The 21,455-nt window shown below is 49.4% G+C and overlaps 1 protein-coding gene across 1 annotated transcript in view; it reads left to right on the forward strand.

Moving 5' to 3' along the window:
• GMPR (guanosine monophosphate reductase) overlaps positions 1 to 21,455 on the forward strand; it is a 40,845-nt gene that overhangs the window by 10,782 nt on the left and 8,608 nt on the right. The window contains exons 3-7 of the mRNA XM_006191355.3: positions 904 to 987; positions 3,690 to 3,863; positions 12,035 to 12,116; positions 15,662 to 15,768; positions 20,342 to 20,384. Of these exons, the coding sequence (XP_006191417.1) occupies positions 904 to 987; positions 3,690 to 3,863; positions 12,035 to 12,116; positions 15,662 to 15,768; positions 20,342 to 20,384 (490 nt within the window). The remainder of the gene's footprint in view (positions 1 to 903; positions 988 to 3,689; positions 3,864 to 12,034; positions 12,117 to 15,661; positions 15,769 to 20,341; positions 20,385 to 21,455) is intronic.

The raw sequence follows: 21,455 nt of genomic DNA on the forward strand, positions 1-21,455 counted from the left end.
AGTGCTTGCTTGCTGAATTGACAGTCAGAGATTCAGGACTATGAGTTATGTACTTCCCTCCATCAAGGATACCAACTGCCTGACGAGTTAACGCTTTTAGCAAGAAACATTCAGGTTACGAACACAAATAATGAACTCATGTACAAAAGAAAGACTCAAAGACATAGTAAACAATCTTACGGTTATGGTGTGGAGGGAAGGGAGTGGAAAGGGATAAATTTGAGAGTTTGAGATTTGCAAATGTTAACCACTATATATAAAAATAGATTAAAAGCATTTTTTTTTCTGTATAGCATAGGGAACTCTTCAATATCTTGTAATAACCTTTAATGAAGAAGAATGTGAAAAGGAATATATGTGTGTATATGCATGACTGGGAGATCACGCTATACACCAGATAGTGACACATTATAACTAACTATACTTCAATTTTAAAAAATTTTTTTCGGAAAAAGAAAACAAACTTTTGGGTAGAAGTTGAGGTTCCTGTGGGTTGACAAGGCAGAATTTTGCCTTCCATCTGCCCTGCTAATGAACCAGCAGGGGACCAGCTCTCTGTGCTGCTCTGGGCCTCAGTCAGGTGTGGGCTGGGCCAGGACACTGAGGACTCTCCCTTGCTCCCCGCAACCCACCTCGCCTCCTGGCATCGCCTCCCAAGTCCTGAACACTGCCTTGTCTGAGCAGATTAGAATGGAAAACACGGTTTGGTGGTGATTTCCCTGGTTACACCTTGGTCTGTTTTGGGCTCCTAGGAGGCTCCTGTTTTGGGCACACAAAGCAAATTAAGTGTGAATGTGGGAAGGCAGGATGCTTTTGTATTGTCGGATCACCCCTGCCATATGGAGGAAGGGAGAGCGGGCCTCGCTTGACTTCTCGTCCTAATGGTGCTGCTTTGTTCCCTAGCACTCCATGTTTACCGCAGTTCATAAGCATTACACCCTGGATGACTGGAAGCTCTTTGCCGCTGATCACCCAGAATGCCTGCAGGTATGACTGCACCCTGGTTATAAGTGACATCTGTTGCAGAGGGAGGAACATTGTCAGGGTTGTCAAAGGGATTTGAATTGGCAGCAGATAGATGTAAGTCCCCAGAGAGACCAGGGAAGGGCAGTAGTGGTACCCAGCCCTTCATCACTGCCAGGAATTTGCCTGTATCCTATTTTGAAAATATTAGGATTTAGCTGTTTTTTTCCCTTGAAAAAATGCAGTGCTGTATCAGGAGAGCTTGCGGAAGACCTGGCAGTGTTTCCTGCCAGGGAATGGGTCCATTCTGAGCAAGCCTTTTGGCTGTAGGAAGAACACCTAATTAGAACAAGTGGTTGTGGGGTGAATAAACAATATGCCCACTAGGGTGGCTTCAATCAAAGAGACATAATAAAAAAAATGCTGGCATGGATGTGGAGAAATTGGAATCCTCCTACATTGCTGGTGGGAATGTAAAAACGGTGCCGCCGATCTGGAAAACAGTCTGGCAATTCCTCTGAAGGTTAAACATCAGAGTTACTGTATTACCAAGGATTTCCATCCCTAGTCTGGACCCAACAGCTACATATATGTTCACATAAAACCTTGTACACAGATGTTCATAGTAGCATAATTCCTAACAGCCAAAAGGTAGAAACAACCCAAATATCCACCAGCCAATAAATGAATACACAAAGCCTGATCTGACTGTACTGTGGAAGAGTCAGCTGCGGAAGGGAATGAGGTGTTATTTATGCCACAACACGGGTGAACCTGGGGAACATTTTGTTGAGTGAAAATCCAGCCATGTTATATGATTCCGGTTACATGAAATGTCAAGAAAAGGCAAACCCATAGAGACAGAAAGTAGGTTAGTTGTTGCCTGAGGCCGAGGGCTGGGAGGTGTGAGGGTGAGGGCTAAAGGGGGTGGCCTTCTTCTTTGGGGTGATGAAATGTTCTAATGTTGTGATGATGGTTGCACAGTTCTGAATATACTAAAAGCCATTGAATTGTGCACATTAAATGAGTGAATTGTGGGGTATGTGACTATATCTCAGTAAAGCTGTTACTTTAAAAAAAAAAAAGGCCCTTTGAAAATAACAAAAGCCCCAGGAGAACACACCTTACTTGGATCCTGGCACATTCGGGAGGCACCACACCAGTGCCCTCTCTGCGTTAGAGATGCTCCCCGTGGTCAGGTCGTTTGTGATTGGAAAACGACTTCATGTTGTACTGCTTTCGATGTTACATTGGCTTTTTGTTATTTTGCTGTGCCTAAGGGGATGTTGATGGGTGAGAAGGTGGTTTCTGAGACAAAAATAGTGATTCCTTCCTTCCCGCCATGTTTTATTCTAATGAATGACACCTGTTTCACCTTCTCTTCTCGGGAAGGAGTTTGGGGAGCAGGAGTTTCTGGCAACGCGCTGTTAATCAGAACCTTGGCTTTCATCACCACGTGCGATCATTTCACTTCCTCCCCCGCCCCCACCAAATTAAAGCAAATGAAAAAGGGAAAGTGTTTAAAACTCAGTGGCACTGAGAGAAACTAAGTGATCTCGAGTTCCACTTGCCAAAATTTAACAGAAATGAGGGGGGAAATAAAGAAGGTAGCAGAGCTCCAGGGAGGGAAAGAACAGGTGGATTCGGGCACCGGTCAGACTGTCGGCATGAGGAGTGAAAACCGGAGTGCGTGTCGTGTCACCAGGCCGTTTATGCTTAGTGTCTACAGTGTAGCTACATTGTTGTGATTTGGGGGGAATAAAGAAGGTTGTTGATACGGCCCTCATCTGTGGTTTATAGTTTAGAGATAGGAGTTAAAGTATAAATATTAAATAAATGTATAAGGTTTAAAGTGATGAAATATAAATATCTCATAAAAGGTGAGATGATGACTCTAGGCACGTTCCAATGGCTTTGTTTTATTAAGGTGTAAATTGCTAAAGACCAGAGAGCAGATTTTGAGAGGAGCAGAGGGCTGGGGTGGAGGGTGGGGGCAGAGGCTGTCACGGAGGAGGGTGTGGTGGCTTCAGGTGTAAACATGTCCAAGTGAAGATGGGAAGGGTCATTATGGGCTCATTCATTCTTGCACTTTGGGACCTTTTGCTCTTTTAATAGGGACACTGAGACTTGCAGCAACGTGTGCATATTATGATCTGCATGTTGTGATGGTGTTGTATTGGGAGTAAAGATGGAAGCAGGAAGGAATTTTATCAAAGGAGTTTTACACACCTTTTCCTCCCTCTCCCTGCCCCCACCCCAGACACACACACACACACACACACACACACACACACACACGCACACACACAAGATGGCTCAGGGTGACAGCCACAGCTCTGGAATCAGGAAGCCTGAGCTGACCGGCCACCCTGGTTCTGCTTGACCCTCCTGCACCGGCACCTCCACGATTCCGAGGTCCACACGGAGAGCTTGAGGAAATTAAACAAAAGCGGAGGATAAGATTCTGTGGCTGAGGTCCAGGGCCAAGGATATGTGCAATTTAATGGTGGGAAAGGCGATGAAGTCAATTTGGATAACCAGTGCATCTCCCTCACCTCTGCTGCTCTGTGTTTACTGAGCCAGGCCACTGTGTATCTGTTTGATCAGGGGAAATGTCCGGGGGTCACTGCACTGTCCCCAGGAGGGGCAGGTGGCTGGGGGCAGGGTCTGACTTCTGAATGCTTCTTACTGTTCCCGTCTTGCGCCTCTTGGTGTGTCTGGTACAGCATGTAGCCGTGAGTTCGGGCAGTGGGAAGAATGATCTGGAAAAGATGAGCAGCATCCTGGAAGCCGTGCCGCAGGTTAAGTTTATCTGCCTGGATGTGGCCAATGGGTACTCGGAACATTTCGTGGAATTCGTGAAGCTCGTCCGTGCCAGATTTCCAGAACACACCATCATGGTAGGTGTGGTGGGACGACCTTCTCCGGATGGGGAAGGAGGAGGGAGTTGTGCAGTGGGTTGGGGGGAGCTCTATTCTCTTCAGAGCTTTTGGTGCCTTCTTATGTGAAGACTACTTGAAAATCAGCAGGAAAGGGGCCAGCAGCAGCTAAGGAAGAGCTGAAAACTGGCTCTGCTCTGTAAAAGATAAAAGCCAGATCAACGCCTTGTCTCTGCTAAATATCAGCTGTTTCTTACCCTGTGAGACCTTTAAACCACGGTCTGTGTCTTGCTCCTTAAGAGAGTATATTTTTAAAGATGAAAACAACATAACTGGGTCTGTTTATCCTAAGTCACCTCTGCCCCGCGCGCTTGGCCGGTAGAAAATGCTGCTGCGAGATGTGAAATCCACAACATGAACGTTGTGCAGTGGTCACCTATTACTTGCACATCGGTAGGTGTGTTATTTTATCTAGGATCTTTATTTTTGCCTTTTCCTGCCCCCCTTTTGGGTAATTTTCCTAATGTTTAACACCTTCACTAGTTAATGTGTATCTGTTATTGCTGGGAAACATGGATTTACAGGAAAAGGAAATAGAAGCTTTAGGGTTAAATTTGGGCTTTTGGGAAATCTGCATTGTAATTGTGTGCGTCTTTGCTGGTCTTAACATGGGAGTTATCGATTGACCACTAGATAATTTACCTAACTCTCCTTTAAAATCTTTTTCATTTAATTTCTCCTCCCATTTCCTCCCTGTTAGGAAGTTGGGAGACAGGAATTAGTATTTCTGTTGACAAAGTTAAGTCTTGTGTTGAGGATTTCCAAGGATTTTTAAGAGAAGTATTTTCATGCTTTCCAATCACATGAGAAGGAGGGATTAAGAATTGTCCCAAGGTCAACCAGCTGTACGGTGTCGGACGTGGGGTGGGCAGCTGCAGAGCTCACTTCACCTACATAATCGGGCTGCCAGTGTCACCATGTTTCTGATAACAGGGACACCGTTCATTGAGCACCTAGCGTGTTTCCGGAGGTGTATGGCTGCTCTTTCTCTTCTTTACAACATCTCTGTAAAGGGTAGGAACTGTTGTCCCAAGTTTAGCACAGAGGAGGAATCCTAAGCTTTGATTCTTACTAGACTTTGGGATTTTCACAACGTCAAGCCATGTTGAGCAGCAACGCTGGGATTTGAGGTCAGGTCGGTCTGAATGCGAAGCCCAGGCTCTGCCCACTGAGACCGGTGCACGTGCTCCGTCCTTGTTCACTTTAGGGCTAAAGCCCCCTTCTTCCCTTCTTCCACTGGGTGATATGTCTGTGACCTGCTCCCCAGTTCTGAGGTTGGGGCGGTTGACGCTCTTCAGGCTTGTGCTGGGGGTGATGGGGTTACCCTCTGTCCTGGCCCAGGGATGCCTGCATATCTAGTCCCGAGGCCCCAGCTGGCTCTTCTGAGAGAACAGAAAGCTGGCCTCCCGGGAGGGCCGAAACCCCAGCCCCGAGCTGGGACCTGGTAGCCCTAAACGGCGTTTGGCCCTAAACGTAAATTCTGTGAAACTGGGATGGTAGAAAGAGCAGGACAAGTATTGGAGCAGGAGAGGAGTCCTCGCTGACTCTTTCCCTGGAGGAGGAGGTTACGGCAGGGGTTACTGTTGACATTTCTCCTGATCTGAGGTGGTGGGATATAGATCTTTCCAGATCTTTCCAGTTCATTTCTAGTGTTTAAATTGCCCTGGAGACACAAGGGAGTGATAAACCTGGGAAGCTGCACTGTACATCTGTTGGCATTTTAGGGTATAGGAGTAAGTCATGAAGGCTTAGGAATCAGAAATTATACTTATTTAATGAAGCGACCTAGTGGCCCCACTTTTTTGTCTTTAATAATGCACGTATCCAATTGTAAAATGTGACGTACAGACCAGTGCAAGAAATGTGGGTGTCCGATAACTAGTCATAAAAGGAACAGCCCTTCAGCGCCCCCGCTCCCACCTTGGATGGCAGCCCCACCCTGACCGGTGATCATTTCCTTGCATTGTCCTTGGTTTTGCCACTGACTGATGCATTCCCAAACAACCCCAATTCACTTCTGTTTTTGAACCTTATATAAATGGCAATCCTACTGTATGTCTTTCGGGGTTCCATCCCACATCGAGATGCACCTACGTTGTTACATGGAAGCTGTGCAGTAGGTAACCCACTGTTCCTGGAACGAACCTCAGTACCATTTTCCAGATACTTCCCTGGCCCCTGCCTCACTCTGTGTACATCACCGAGTGTCCCCATGAGGTGAACCACGTTGGGGATATGACCTACCTTCTGAATCTCATTCTCCTCCCCTGTGAAAAGGAGGTCAAGGATGAAAATGGTTGGAGAATTATCTTGGGGATCAGGTGGGCGATGTTCAGTGTTCACAGAAGTGTGTGTTGTGAGGGTCTGGGCCCTGAGAACTGAGCCGGAGGCAGAAGGCTGATGGAGAAGAGGAATGGGGCAGGGTGGGAGGCATTCGTCTTTAGGAAGAACAAACATGTAGCACTTTCTTAAACCAGGATAGCGATAGCTGAGGTTTGCTGGAGCCCCCGAGCCTCCATGGCATCCTCCTCGTGGCTGGCCGGCTGGCCATGGGTTTCAGGTCCCGGTTGGCCCTGCCCAGGGCTGAGCATGCTGCGGGTTGTGGGGCCTGTGCTCCACCCCTGGGGGAAGACCAGGGGGCAGGGGGCGGTGCAGGAGGGAGGCAAGCTGGCAGGACAAGGGGAAGGGTGGGCGTTGTGGCCAGTGCAGAGCCTGGGGCTTCCTCTGGGGCGTGAGGCGGGGAGGGGGAGATGGGCTCTGAGTTCCCACAGCCCTCTGGGCAGCCACCAACAGCCCGAGCCTCCCCAGTGCCTGTTGGGTGGCCCAGGGAACGTGTTCTCATTGTCCGTGTCGGTTTCCCCAGCCACAAGCAGGAGGCTTTGGCGAGGCAGATGTTTCTTCCACAGCCCTTCCTTGCCTGCACTGACCTCTGAAATCTGTGCTTCATTTGGAAACCTTTTGGTACCCTTACATCTTGGTTTTTAAAAATGTAATTTCTCTATGGTTTTGGGGGCATCGTGAGGATGTATTTGTCCAGTGTTGGGGAACTGAAAGGTATTTAATACGGGTGCTGTTACCCTGATGGTTACAATGCAGCGAACAGAAGAGAGGCTTAGACGTGTTTTTAGCGGAGTGTGGCAACTCCAGGGTGTCGGCATCGGGTGCCCAGAACGTCCTGGATTAACCTGGAAACCCTTTTTTCTTGCCTTTTACCTAAGACAAGCACTGCCACAGGTTGGGAGGGAGGAAGCAGAGAATTTTAGAAAATGTCATTGGCAGAAAAGTATCCAAAAAGATGCCGACTGTTGGGAGAGTGTGACCAGTCCTACAGTCCTTTGCCTGGTGTCTTTCGGAGATGAAAAGGAATGGTGTGTTCTGGGTACCGTCCTGAGTATGTACTGTGGAAAAAGGCCCTAGCAGGGACCAGGTGCTCCTCTTAATAACAACTCATCTCTGAATAAGGATAAGAGCACTGGCTTTAGTTGATGTGAAACTTCATTGTTGAAGGTCAAGAGACTTTTTGAGGCTCCTGCAGCCAGTGAGGGGTGGGCCTGAGGTTTAGCTCTAGGCAGCCTGTCGCCAGGGCCTGGCATCTCCTCATTACACCACGTGGCAGTGCTGGGACACAGGTCCCTGGGTCGGGGCTGGGAAGTGCTTTTCTGACCTGGTACCTAGGACGTAGCCTGTGACCCCTCATGTGTTGAGATTAGGCTGGAGGCCCTGCTCTGCTCCCCAGGGGAATGCGTGTCAGCCACTGTTGGCTGATCTCCAGATAGCCAGGGCATGTCCTTGGCATTTCCGTGTGTGGCCAGTGGCTCGGTCACGTGCCTGCGTTCTTTCTCCAGCAGTCATGGTCTGAGCAGGTTCCAGGCCACTCAGAGGCACCTCCCTGTCTATACCTTTTCCCGGGGGGCAGATGCTCCAGTATTCTGTGCAGGTGTTGCCCGTGGGCAGCCAGACATACCTCCCTCAAGTACGTAAGCCCACTCAAGCCCAGTTACCTGGATTTTCTGTTTTCACCCTCTTTCTGGAACTGGTGTGACCTAGAACTTGGTGGAGGCTAGGAAGGGCCTCAGAGATTCAGCTGATATTTGTCCCTAAGAGTCACATGGTAAACTCAGTTGAATGTGACATGAAAGATGGCTTTGCCTTGATAGCATCTCGTGCTCCCGATTCCACAGGTAGGTCGAGGGACATCTTCGTGTGCCTGGGAGAAGGCCCTGGCATTCATGTCCATCCTCCTGCACGACGAGCTGGCCCATGGGCAGGTCCTGCTGCTGTTTGCCAACCCCCACCTTGGCAGAGGGCCTCAGAAGAGCCAGGAGAAAGCGGCTGGAGAAGTCACTGCCTAATGAGTGTGAAATGTCAGTTAGGGATGATGCCAGAGTGCTGGTGATGGGTGTGGGGGAACTTTCTTTGTAAACCTTCCAGTGACAATGACAAGTGGGTCTGATCAGCCCCGCTCTGTAGTGGAATAAATGGAGACTCAGAGTTGAAGGGACTTTCCTAATGTGACGCGGTGAGTGGAAGGGCCATCATTCAACCCCAGGGCTTTCTGAACCTATTTTGCCAGAGATGTCCGGATCTAAAGGAAAGCTGGAAGAATTGGGTCCGGTTTTGGTTTGGGTTCTGGCCCAGAGGACTTCTTAAAATGGCATCGAAGTGCTTGAAATGTTGGTTTTGTCACTTTTTATGTCTTTGCCCTGGGCCCTTGCACCTGTCCTTGATGTGGTTAAGGCGGTGCCAGGACAGTGCTTGGCCTCCCCAGGGAGAGGGGGTGCCTAGCGGATATCTCCACCTGCCTGCGTTGGGGCCCTGTTGAGGGTCTGTAGCTTTCATTTTGCTGTGGCCGCCTGGTCGTGACTGGGCCAGATGAGCTGCCCTAGGCGGTCACATTCTGAGTCTCTGGTATCTGCCCGGGACAGGAGGTGCATGAGGCCAAGATAAGCCGACTCCCCACTAATCACCCTCGGCCGACACCCCCGCCTGGCACATCCCACCCGGAGGCCAAAGCCACGTGGGCTGTGGGCTGTGGGCTGGGCTTTCCTCGGAGCCCGACCACACTTCCCTTTGTCATTCGCATTTCCTTTTTGTCCCCCCCCCCCTTTTTTTTTTTTTGACCTTCTTGGTTTCAAACTTGGACAGACAGCTTTTTGTTCCTGCAAGTGGAAACTCACCAACCTCTTTGGGTCATCGGCTTTCTCGCCTAGTGGTCCTCATGCTGGAGGCTTTCGTAATTCCACTGGGTTTTCCCACCCTCAGTGCTCTCTGCAGGGACCGCGTTCTGACCACTGGTTCAGGAGCCACGCAGGTAGCTCAGGGGACACAGGGCCACCTAGGGGAGCCTCTGGGCTCTTAAAATAGCATCTACTTCCTCCATGCTTTTAGACTTACTTTGACTTCACGTGGTTGTACCTGGTATTTCCATCCTGAACTGATCTGAATTAATTTATTTGGTTTGAAGTAAGCAGTTTTAAGATAAAATGGTTTGTAAGCAGCACCAGATCAGGGGAAAAAATGTCCCCTGAAAATGAAACTCTGTAGGGAGCTCAGAGTAGCTTCTTAAAGTATTTTATTTTAACTTATTTTTAATTAATTTTATATTATAACTTTATTATAAAAATTTATTTTGAATTTTTAGGAACCAGGAAGGAAGAATGAGAGCTTGGCATCTTGTTTTTTGGGTTCCTACTAAGTTCTTTTTCAGGTTCAAAGTTCATGTTGGTCTTTGTGCTTAAAACAAAAACAAAAAAACCCTAAAAAGACAAACTATCACTTTAAAAAAAAAAAAGTTTTTCAGCCACAATCTACTCTTTGCAATGGCTCTGAGAGGTACTGTGCTGGAGAGTATCTTTTGACACTTAACATCCTTTCTTACTCCTTTCTTTTTTCTTAATGGAGGTACTGGGGATTGAACCCAGGACCTCATGCATGCTAAGCATACACTCTACCAGTGAGCTATTCTCACCTCCCGAAACTATCGCATTTAATTATAAAAGTAATGCAGTTTATACTGTAAAATCCAGAAAATTGTAAAGACTTATTAATAAAAGTCAGAATATTCCCTCATGTGCACATAATTTGTTGGCATTTTGGTACATGTTTTCATCTACATATATGCTTGTTTTGTTTTAACAAAATGAGGTCTTACATTTCCTTCTGTTTCCCTAAATTTCCCTGAAAGGATTTAAGCATTTTCCCATGCAAAGATATCACATAGATTGTTGAACCATTCCCATCTTGGGGAATGTATTTGCAGTTTTGCAGTGTTATCAATAAAACATTTTTGTAGTTAAATCTTTGATCTCATCTATGATTATTGCCTTGAGAGAGAATCCTGGAAGTTATTGGATCAAAGGCTCTACATACTTTTGCGTTTCTCTAAATGGACAAATTGCTTTCTAGGAAAACTTGTACTTGAGTAGACATTCCAACAGCAGAGAGCGAGTGTCTGTTTCCTCTTCAGCATTTTAGTCTTTATAATCATTGATAATTTAAGTGAAAAGTGCTACGTCACTGGTATCTTAATTTAAATTTGATTACTGGTGAGGGTGAACACTTTCCCTGTGTATTTTGGCCACTTTAATTTCTTCCATGAGTTTGTTCATGTCCTCTGGCAGTTATTCTGTGAGGTGGCAGCATTTTTCTTGTAGATTTGGAAAAACTCTTACAATGTTAGTACTCTTAGTTTGTCATAATTGCAAATATTTTCTCCATCGGGTTGCTGATTGGTTTTGTTGTTTATATGTATGAACATGTGTGTTTATATGTACAAGATTTTTTTATTTTCGTGTAGACAGATCTTTTTTTTTTTTTCACTTGGATGCGTATTACAAGTATTCAAGGTTTTCTTCTAAATCTGGGAGGAGATAGCTTTTAGTTTAGCTCTTTCGTCCATCTGAAGTTTGTTTTGGTGAAAAGCATGAGTGATAATCTGTATGTGTCTGAAAGGTCCCTTTCCCCAGCTCTGTCTATTGAAATGTTGTTCCCTTCCTCAGTGACAGGTAATGCCACCTTTCTCATGTCCTGTATGCTCTCATATGTTCCTGTCCTTTTTCTGGGCCATCCATCCTTTTCCAGTGTCAGATGCTGTTTGGATTAAAGTAGCTCTGAGCCCTCATCACTCTTTCGAGAGATCCTTTTATACAAAGTTAAAAGTCACTTTGCTTAGATGGAAAAAGAAAAAGTCCCTCTGAGAATCAATTCACCAGAAAGACACTTGGGGCTTCAATGCCTAAAACTCAGTCGCAACAGTTAGGGATGCATTTCCCAAAATAAGACTTCGCACAGTTGTGAAAATTCAGACAGGCATCTTGCCAAGTATCCTGCGTACCAGCTGAAGAATCCACAGGGCAGTGAATTGTAATAAAAAGGGCTATTTTTGCATTCCCAGACTCCTGCAGTGAAAGAACATGTACCATTTTCAAACCAGATGCATCCTCTGGTTTTTAGATTTTGTCGCTTCTTGGCTTATGTGTTTATTCTCAGGGCCACAGCTTTATGTTCTGGAAAGAAGTACATCCCAGTGCTGTTGGTCCATAAGGGTTCTTCTGCCCTTTTATGTGTCGGGAACCACGGAGCCCAGGGTTGGGTACCCAGGTATCTTCTCAACTGTGAGATGACCAGTGGTTCCCTAATCCTGGGTCCCAGGGGTTCCATAGAAGTTCTTCAGGGCTCTGACAAATTGTAAACAACAGTAAAGATTTTTAATCAGCCGAGAGAGTGTTTAATTGGTTATTTTTATGTATTTGGGTTCTCTGTAAGATTTTGTTTTGTCATCCCCTGAAATGTTCAAAAAGCCCTGACTAGGCAGCCTGAAGTCTCCTGGAGCTCTAAAATCATGCAGTTCTGAACCTTCTGATGCTATCAGCTCCCCCAGGGTAGCCTCCGGTGTCCAGTTCTGTGCTCTTGTTAATAGAGAAGAAAGAAAACCTGGAGAATACTCTAGCCCCCCAATTTCAGGCTTAAAGTAGATTCAGGGAATTGATCCATTGTTTTTTCCTTTGTCCCCTGCCTGGCTGGGGGCTTCAGAACATGCTCACTCTTGTGTTCAGGTGTAGAGTGCGTCCGTGACTCATCTTTGTCCCACCGGGATCAGTTCATGATTGCAGGCTGTGTGCTTTCTGTCCCAGGCAGGGAACGTGGTGACGGGAGAGATGGTGGAAGAGCTTATTCTTTCCGGAGCAGATATCATCAAAGTGGGAGTTGGACCAGGTAAGACTTGCTGGGGGCACCGCAGAGGTGGTGTTGTGGGGAGGACTGGGGTCTAGGGCTGGGGGTGGGGGGGATTGGAGATGCCCAAAGGGAACCAGGAGTGATTCATCACAAGTTTAAAGCACATTTCTGTTGGAAGTATCTTTGGGTGCCTGCTCAGAAGAGGCTCCTGATTAACAACGTCACTGTCACTGAGCTGCTTTCTGATGTTCTGAATGAGCTCGAACCCGGTTCACGTGCGAGGTCCCGGTTCCAGAACATGAATGGGGAGGAGAAGAATGGGGTTTCTTGAATGATACTGTTCACCCTGAAGGGGAAGGAGAGGGCTGAAGAGTCCGTGGGGACAGTTAGTGGCCACGAATAGCTCAAGTTTATGTGGATGTTTGAGGGACCCCACACGTTGCAAACAGACGTGCAGCTGTGAGGCCACGTTTGAACTTGCCCCATGGCCCATGCAGTTATCACCTTTGGCTTCTCACCGTCTCAGAGTTTGCTGCATCCTCCCGCGCACTCGCTCCTAGGACTGCCACTGGCATTTCGAGCGGAGGAATGGGATGGAACCTTCCACCCTGTACCAGGTGGCTCTGTTTTCTCTTGGGGCTGATTGATGCTGGCCTTCCCCTTTGGCCAGACGGGAGCCTGAGCTTCCCTATTTTTTAAATCCTTCATTGCCATGTTTTAAAATTCTTCCGTGCATATCCATTATTAACCAAACACTAAAATTGGAGAAAAGGAAAGGAGAAGATAATACACTTTCAGTTGGGAATGAGAAACAGCAAAGATTTTTTTATAAATATCGTCTGGCCAAAAGACACTACCAAAAAAGGCAGCAAACCATGAACCCGTTTGAGAAGAGTCTGCGGAAAAGTGCTGCTGGGAGGCAGGAGATAGCGTTTGTTGTGACCTGGCACAGTGGTCAGCCTTGAGGGACTAGGACGTAGATGACAAAAGGGCCCTGTAGGCTCGTCAGAGTGCCTAAGCTTCTAACACACACGGAGGTTTTCAAGATGGGGCTTTTTCTGTTGCCACTCTCCTAAGCCAATCTGTGACATTCTGAGCAAGAGGAGAGACAGCTTTGGTCTTTACTGAGTGTCCGTCATTACTGAAAAGCCACGAGGATTTTAAGGCCCAGTTCTGGCTTACGGGGCGCTCTCCCCACACTGAGGATGGGCTGAAATAGACCAGGCTTGTGACAGAGTCGAACAGGCTAATCATAGACCAGGGAGACTCTTTTTTCCCCCCAAAGCAGAGTGTGCACCATCCCCTGTTCAATCAGAGACACCTGGAGGGTCTCCTGGCTGCCGTGGTGCTGGGGCGCGGGCGGTCTTGGCGCTGAAGGAGCTCTTGGTGTAATCTCGCGCATTCAGCCTCGTTTCCTTCATGTACATCCTCTGTGTGTACAGTCTCTTCCCCTGAAGACTTACTGCCCTTCTGCTGTGTGCCTCCCAGGCTGTCTGTTTAGAAAAGACGTGACGAAGGGGAGTGAGAGGCCTCCCCTGAGCCTGATGTGTTGGAGCCACTTCTGTAAATTGACTGGAGATGTTTACATCTCACGAATTCTTTAGAGCGAAAACACTGAGTATTCCATATCTAAATGACAGCGTTTAAAAAAAAAAAAAGGTTCATTGTGGAAGAACTCCTGGGAACTGGGAAAAAGCATTTAAATGTCCCCCTGCCGATCCCCAGGCTAGGAGGAAACGGGTACCCCGTTTCTTCTTTCAACCTGTCACAACCACACCCTCGCCCACGCCTTCCCCCGTGTCTGTGCAGAGCTCTGAGGCCCTTGATTTCCCTTGAGGATCTAGCGTTGAGTGGGAAACGGGAAAAGCCAGGTCTGAACCAGAACCAGGGGTTATAAAACTCCAGTTGTGCCTCCACAGTATGCATCTGGGGCAGAGCAGGGCTTGGTCAGGAGAGAAACTCACTGGCCCCAAGATAGTGAGTGACCACGTTGTAAGGATGGACATAAAGTGATGGGCTCCACCCCGTGGCTGGGTGCGGGAGAAGGCCTCTCCCCTAGTCCTGGTTTTCCTGCTGGAATCAGGCCTGAGTGTAGCCAGGGTTCTCTGTCCCTAAAGAGCCCCAGGGAAAGTTGGAGGAAGCTGTGAGGCCATTGGTGCTGGTGGGGAGCAGGAGACGGACCTGCCCACAGGTCTGGTGGGAGTGGAGGAGTTCACACCCAGCTTTTACACTGGCCCCAGGGCGCCCTGTGGGCGGTACCACCAGACACCCCGGGGGGGACTGAGTGAGCGGTGAAGCGGTGGAGACGGGGACACGGGCGACTCATTCATTAGTGAGTTCGTTCATTCTTTAGTGACTGTGGATAGTGCCCCGGTTACACACGAGGCTCTGTTCTCAATGCTGGGTCTATAGCGATGACTCTCCATGCAGCTTACCACCCAGCAGAGAAAACAGACCCTTGGTTCTTACACAGATAATTATTTAAAATTTTTTTTTTTTTTTTTGAAACGAGTGCTGGGAGGAACAACTTCCCTGAGGCAGTGACATTGAAGATGAACCCTGAAAGATGAGAAAGTGTTGGCTGCATCAGGGGTTGGTAGAGAGGGGAGTGCTCGGACAGAGAGAACATCGTGTATGAGGATCCCTGGGGTGGGAGGGACTGGCCCTGCCGGGGGAGCTGAAAGGTCAGGGTGGCCGGAGCGAGGTGAGCAGGAGCCAGAGGAGAGGAGGTGGGAGAGCTGCTGGATGTTCTGGAGCTTGATCCGGGTGATCTGGCTGGGTGCTCCCTGGTTGCTGGAAGGGAGAGGAGAGGCTTGAGCAAGGGGACCGAGGGGACATGTGCTAGAGATGTTGGCACGACTCGGCTTGGACCTAACTGGGCTAGGACTCTGCAGACGGTCAGCCAGGACTGGAGCTGACTGTGGGAAAGGCGGAGGGCGAGGGGCTGAAGGCAGCGAGGTGGCTGGTGTGAGTCCCGCAGTGGAAGCGGACGGGGTGGGAGGTGGACTTGCAGGAGCCTGGGGAACAGGAGGACAGAGCCGAGGGAGAGGGCAGGGCGGGAACACCGCGCTGCCGGCTCCCCTTCCTCGGGGGCACGCTAACATCTCTTATGTCACAACCTCCACCACAGCCCTACAAGGGCAGTGCTTTTATTTCCATATTACAGGTGAGGCACTGAGGCTTGGGGAAGTTAGTAATTTGACACAAGCTGAAGGGCAGGAAGGCTCAAGGTAATGGGAGGGATTATTATGGGGAAAAGGGAAGGAAGGTGGGAAAGAATCAGAGGCAGCAAGTGGGAGCTGATGTCAGAGGGGAGAGAGGCCGTGACAGGGTGTAGGGTGGAGTGTCCTGGACATCAGCATGGGATGGTGATGAGGACCTGAAGGGACACGTGGCCAGGTGGTGGTCACAACCACCTCCACTGAGCTGCAGGGCAGCCCCATCCTGCCCCCGTCCCCACCGTGGAAAGTTCGCCCCCAGTCAGTCAGTGCAGGGCTGTGTGACGGTGATGGAGGCTCAATTTGTGTCACATTCTGCTCATTCATAATCATCTCTCTTTGGGGTCTGCCTCTTCCTCCATCCAGGTTCCGTGTGCACCACCCGCACCAAGACGGGGGTGGGTTACCCCCAGCTGAGCGCCGTGATCGAGTGCGCAGACTCGGCCCACGGTCTGAAGGGGCACATCATCTCCGTGAGTCTCCGAGCCTGGGAGGCCTGGGGCGGGGGGATCTGGGAGCCTCTTGGGACTTCGGGGAGACCCCTGCTGGTCCCTGGCCACCATTCACCTGGTTGGCATCTAGTGGGCTCAGGAGTGAGCCGGGCACCCAGGTCTCAGAGGTGACATTCAGCAGAGACGTAGACCCTCCTCCCTGCTTTACTCTGCGGCAAGGGAGGCAGCACAGGGGTCAGTTACAACTCTAGTCAGTAACAGCTTGTCGTGGTGGGTAGCGCGATGGGAGATAGGTGGGCAGTTTTGCAAAAATGAGGACCCACACCTTAGTCTGCCGCGGCTGCCATAATGAAGTACCCTAGGCTGCGTGACTGACAAAGGCAAATATATTCCCACAGTTCTGGAGGCCAGAAGTCCAGGATCCAGGCCACCAGGGCCAGGGGGCCTTGAGGGAAGAGTCTGTTTCAGGCCTCCCACGCTTCTGGTGGGTCCTTGGCTTGTGGCCCGGGACTCCAGTTCCCATGTGGCGCCCCCCACCTCACCACGTACATGTCTCCCTTTGTGTCCAGATTTCTCCGTGTTACAAGAACATCAGTCATGTGGGACTGGAGGCTCACCCTACTCAAGGGTGACCTCACTGGGGCTAATCACACCTGCAGGGGTTGTCTGATGCTGCCAGCCCGTCACTGGTTACTGTAGTGAGCGCAGATTCAGTAGCACGTTGGGGGCAGAAGGTGGATTTTTGTGGGTTGAGGAATGTAGGGGAAGGAGGTGAGGAGAGGCAGAGACAGTGGTCTTAACCACACTTTCAGGAAGCTCCTGGAAGGGCAGCACCACAGCACTCAGACACTGAATGTTAAGGATTGAATGTCAGGTTAAAATCCTCAGTTTATCTCTAATTCTCCTCCACCTTTACCATCGTGACCTTCACTTAAATAGTTAGCACATCTCCCCTTCCAGATGAGATGCTCAGAATAGGACAGAACGTGTCAGGTAGAATTGGATGGGCTTGGACAGAGCCGTGGCTTCCACTCATGTGGGTGACACAGACATACATATATATTTTAAAATTCGGAAGTAGTGGCATATTTTTAATGGCCATATAATAATGGACTCATATTGAATACAGGAGGTTATTTTCAGTTCTCAGGCCCCATCCCAGACCTACTGAATCAAACTTGGAAGATGAGGCCCAGGAATCTTTTAACAAGCCTTCCAGGTGAATCAGGTGTGCTTTCAAGTTTGAGAACCACTGGCTCCCATCCACAGGCCGGGTCCGTGGACCAGAGCCGGGACCGTCTGCTGGCACTCGGGGAACAACTTCTCTGAATTTGTCACTTAGAGACAGTGACAGTCCAGGCTTCTGGTACTGATGCTCTAAGGTTGTTTTTCCATTAATGGTGAGAGATTTCCTGGATGGAGTTAGAAGTTCACTTTGTAGCCAGAAGACCCAGGGAAGTTCGCAGACTTACATAAGTTCTGCAGCCTTGACTTCAGCTCATTCCTTCTAACCAGCTGAGTGTCTTGGGGCCCACAGCAGCTGCTTGCCCCACTGTCCTTTTGTCTAATGGAGTTTCACAAGCGGGCCTCTCCCACTTGGCAAGAGTCCTAAACCCACTGGAAACCCATCAACTGGTTAGTGCTGCCACTTTGTCCAGTTTCCTTCCAGCTGTCTCATTTTACACTCGAGTTGCTGGATTAGCACATCTGTTCCACTGAAGTTCAGAAGGAGGTCAGAGCTATGGGGTCTTCCAGCAGGTACTTGCCAAGAGGCTAGAGTGGAACCAGGTTTCTGTTTATTGTGGCCGACGTGGGCTTCCGAAGGCAGAGAGCTGAGACATTCAGGACACCCCCTGTGGAGGTGAAGATTAAGGTGTGACCAGTTAATTTTGTCTTGTCATCTGCTAGGGACATGACACAAAGGGGAGCATTTTAAAGGTGGAAGCAGCTTTAGAGGAAGCAATGGCGGTCATGCATTGAGTGTCTAACATCTTCTGGGGACAGTAGATACGTCATCTCTAACCTTTGGAACAACCTGGCAAGATAGCTGTTATCTTTGTTGGATAAGTGTATTAGGTTCTCCAGAGAAACAGAATCAGGATATGTGTGTGTGGAGAGAGACAGATTTATCATAAGGAATTGGTTCATGTGATGAGATGGTTGAGAAGTCTCAAGATCTGCAGGGTGTTGGCAAGCTGGAACCTAGGGGAGCTGATGGTGGAGTTCTGCTCTGAGTCTGGCAGCCTGAGAGCCAGAAGAACTGGTATTCCAGTTGGAGTCAGTGTCCAGTGTCAGTTCAAAGCCAGTCAGACAGGAGGGATTCTCTCATTTGGGAAAGGCACGGCCTATTTGTTCTGTTCAAACTTTCAACTGCTTGGACAAGGCCCACCCACATCAGGGAGAGCAATCTGCTTTACTCGGTCTGCCGGTTCACCTGTTAATCTCATTCCCCAAACACTCTCAAAGAAACACTCAGGGTAATAATTGAGCAAATATCTAGTAGTGACCCAGTCAACATGACAATAAAATTAACTACCATACTCAGTGAGGAAACTGAAGCTTTGAGACCTTAAGTAACTTGTTCAGCCCCACGCTGCTGATGGGTGGCAGAGCCATCACTGAAACTGAGGTCTGTTCAGCTCCAGGTCCCACTCCTCTGCTTGACTGCCCTCATTTAGAAAACGTGGAGACTCCAGGGCGAAGGGCTTGCTGAAGTCACCAAGAGTGCAGGTTTGGCCAGGGTCTTGGGTCTGCTCCTTTCCAACCACATTGCTGTGGCAGACTTTAGCTTAATCTGTGCCTGTAGCTCATCCCTTTCCCCACAGGGTCCCCAAGCACGTCCTCCAGTGGAGAGATCAGAGTCAGTACCCAGAGAACCCTGAGAAAGGGGAGGGATTTGAACGACCAGATGAGTTCACTGTCCACTGATACCCAAAAAGGGCTTGGACTTTGTAGTGCATCATAAAACCGAAAAAAAAGTTCTCTGGTGAGGACCACTACCATACGTTTACTCAAGGCCAACATTTTAATCAGTGCGTTTTATAAAGACTTAGAGAGCATGCTTCACAGAGGTCAAGTGGATTCAGAGTAATCCCCACCCTCTTCCTTGTCTGCACCCAGTCATTAGGGCTCTCATCCCACTGACCCCCTGCAAGGAAGGAAGGATTGATCAGCAAATTTCCTATAATTTTGTTGATTTAATTTAGTAGTTTAGGAATTGTAAGACCATTTGTTGGAAGGATCTAAAAAAGTCATTCAAAGAACTTAATTTTGCTTGAGGCTTGAAAAATTCCCCAGCCAAATAAAGTTAGCCTAGACAGAAATATAAAGGAAATAAAGATGACTAGAGATGCCTTATTAAGATAACCACTGCTAATATATGTATGCTTCTGGACATTTCTAGAGTTTATTTAACCAAGGTTCTAATCTTGTTCCTCCTTTATTATAGCTGTGTGACCTTAGGCAAGTCACTCAACCTTTCTGAGTCTCCCTCTTTGTTTTCCCCCACATACAAATTATCAGCTTCAGGTTCTTGTGGAGTTTGAATAGGAAAATGAAGTTTGTGACAATCCCTGGTCCATAGTTGGTGCTTGATTCGAAATCCCTCTGCCTTCTGCACGCTTGCTGTCACGGCCCCTTCTTTAGGGATGAGCAGGTATTTTTAAGAAGGGGAGGTAATGCTGACAATTCAGATCGAATCACCACTCACGGTATGGTGCCTTTTCTATGTTAACACTCTTGCAAAACAAAAGTAACCCTTGGAATATTTGCACATTGTTTTCTTAAAAACTCCCTGTAGCTATGCATGTTCATTTATGAAAGTAAACGTGTGTCTCAGATTGCAGACGGTTTCCTCCTCAGACCTCATCGGGGCCCCATTGCCAGTAACAGGTAGCAGCCTGGTTGTTTGTCCCCCTAGTACAGAAGCACAGTGGGTCTGCGTCCCAGTAACCTTGCACTGGGTCCCTGGTATTGAAAGTATAACAGCCCCCCGCCACCCCTATCCTGGCTGAACCGTGCCTGGCGGCGTAAGATGACAGGCCGTCCTGCCAGGCCCTGAACCAGCCAGGGGGGCCCTGGCTGGGCAGAGTGGGTGTCAGGAATGTGTGTTTGCGAGGTACTGGGTACCTTACAGGAAGGTGACTAGGAGACACATGGAATGGCTGGGAATATAAAGGAGTGAATTCAGTGTTCTTTCTGGCTCTTAAAATACTTCAGCTTTTGCGCTAAATAAATCTCCCCTCACATTGGGCGGTGGGGGAAGTGACTATTGCGTGGTTGGAAGGGGGACATCCAGTGGCTGGGCATGGTGTGTGAGGGCTGGCGGGGGACAAGCTTGGCGGCTCCCGCTTCCTGCATCCCAGACAGCACATTGATGCCCGCTGGAGGGCAGGCAGTGGCGTGCTGGCCTGAAATGGGACGGAGGGGGCCTGGGGAACAGAAGGTGCCATGTTGAGGGGAGTGTTGGGCCTCCGCTCTGAGGGTTGTGTGCCTGGCTGGGGGCTCAGCGAGCGGGTATCAGCGACTCACGCCAGGGGAGGGGGACAGCCTGGCCCAGCTCCCGCTGACACCCTCTCTGCTCCTTCCTCTGCAGGACGGAGGCTGCACGTGTCCAGGAGATGTCGCCAAAGCCTTTGGTAAGTGGCCGCAGGGGAAGGGGATCCCTGCGGGGCTGCCGAGGAGGTGGGACCCTTCGGGAAGTTCAGGGCCTGTCCTGAGTTTCCTCTCCCTGGATTTCCACCCACATTGGCCCAAATTCTGGCATCCGTTTGGCTCTGGTTGGTGGCAGAGCGCACTGAGTGCCCCCAGGGTAGATGGAGGGTGACATCCTGCAGCCCAGGAGGGAGTGATGTCATGGCCTAGAAGTCACAGCTGAGAAGGCTCAGGGCACACGTGGAAGAGGACTGTACCCGGTCTGATGCCTGGAAACTTCAGCCAGGGTCTCGGGGGCCTAACTTGGGGAAATCCTGTGGGAGGGACAGGAGTCCCCACGGCTGTTTCTCACCAGATGCTGAGAAGCCTATTGCCCACCAGGGGGCAGTAGCGTCTGGCTGTGGTCGGTGTGGCTGGACCGCGGGGCCCCAGCCAGGTGTTTTCTTGAGGAAGCACTGGGAAGTCCAGCCTCTCAGCCTGCTCCGACCTGTGCCTGTCTCTTGTCAGTGCTGCCGCACAGCCGGGGACTCCCAACTGTGAGGTGGGGGATGTGCGTACCTGCAAAAGGCAGAAACAAAACTACCCCTACCCCCGCCGCCCTCCTTTCCTGATGCCACAGCCAGGTTTGCTGAGGGTGTATTTCTGTTTTTCAGTGGAGGGAAGCTTTCTGCCTTGGGCATTCCCCAGGGATGCCAGTGGTTCCGCCCCTTACCTGTGTGAGGTGACGCCTGCTTAGTACTACTTTTTCTGTTTGTGTCTATGCCAGAGAACGCCTTTGGCCTGGACATTGGTTCGTTTTTGAAATTACTTTTAAAGCACTGATGGTGACAGAGGGAAACCTGAGGCAGTGTTCTAGCAGCTGGGTTTTATAGCAACCCTGGAGAATGTCCAGGGGACTGGGGCCCCAAGAGGCAAGCGACAAGGTGAGGGTCCCGCAGGCAGGGGCAGAGCAGGGCCCCACGGGACTGCTGCTGCGTGAGTGCGTTCTCAGCCCTGTTAGAAGGCTCATCAGCCAAGGGCATGTCTGCTGTTGATTTCTGAGCTGCTCGCACTTA

The sequence above is a fragment of the Camelus ferus genome, chromosome 20 (genome assembly GCF_009834535.1).
Source record: "Camelus ferus isolate YT-003-E chromosome 20, BCGSAC_Cfer_1.0, whole genome shotgun sequence".
In the NCBI taxonomy this organism is placed as follows: domain Eukaryota; kingdom Metazoa; phylum Chordata; class Mammalia; order Artiodactyla; family Camelidae; genus Camelus; species Camelus ferus.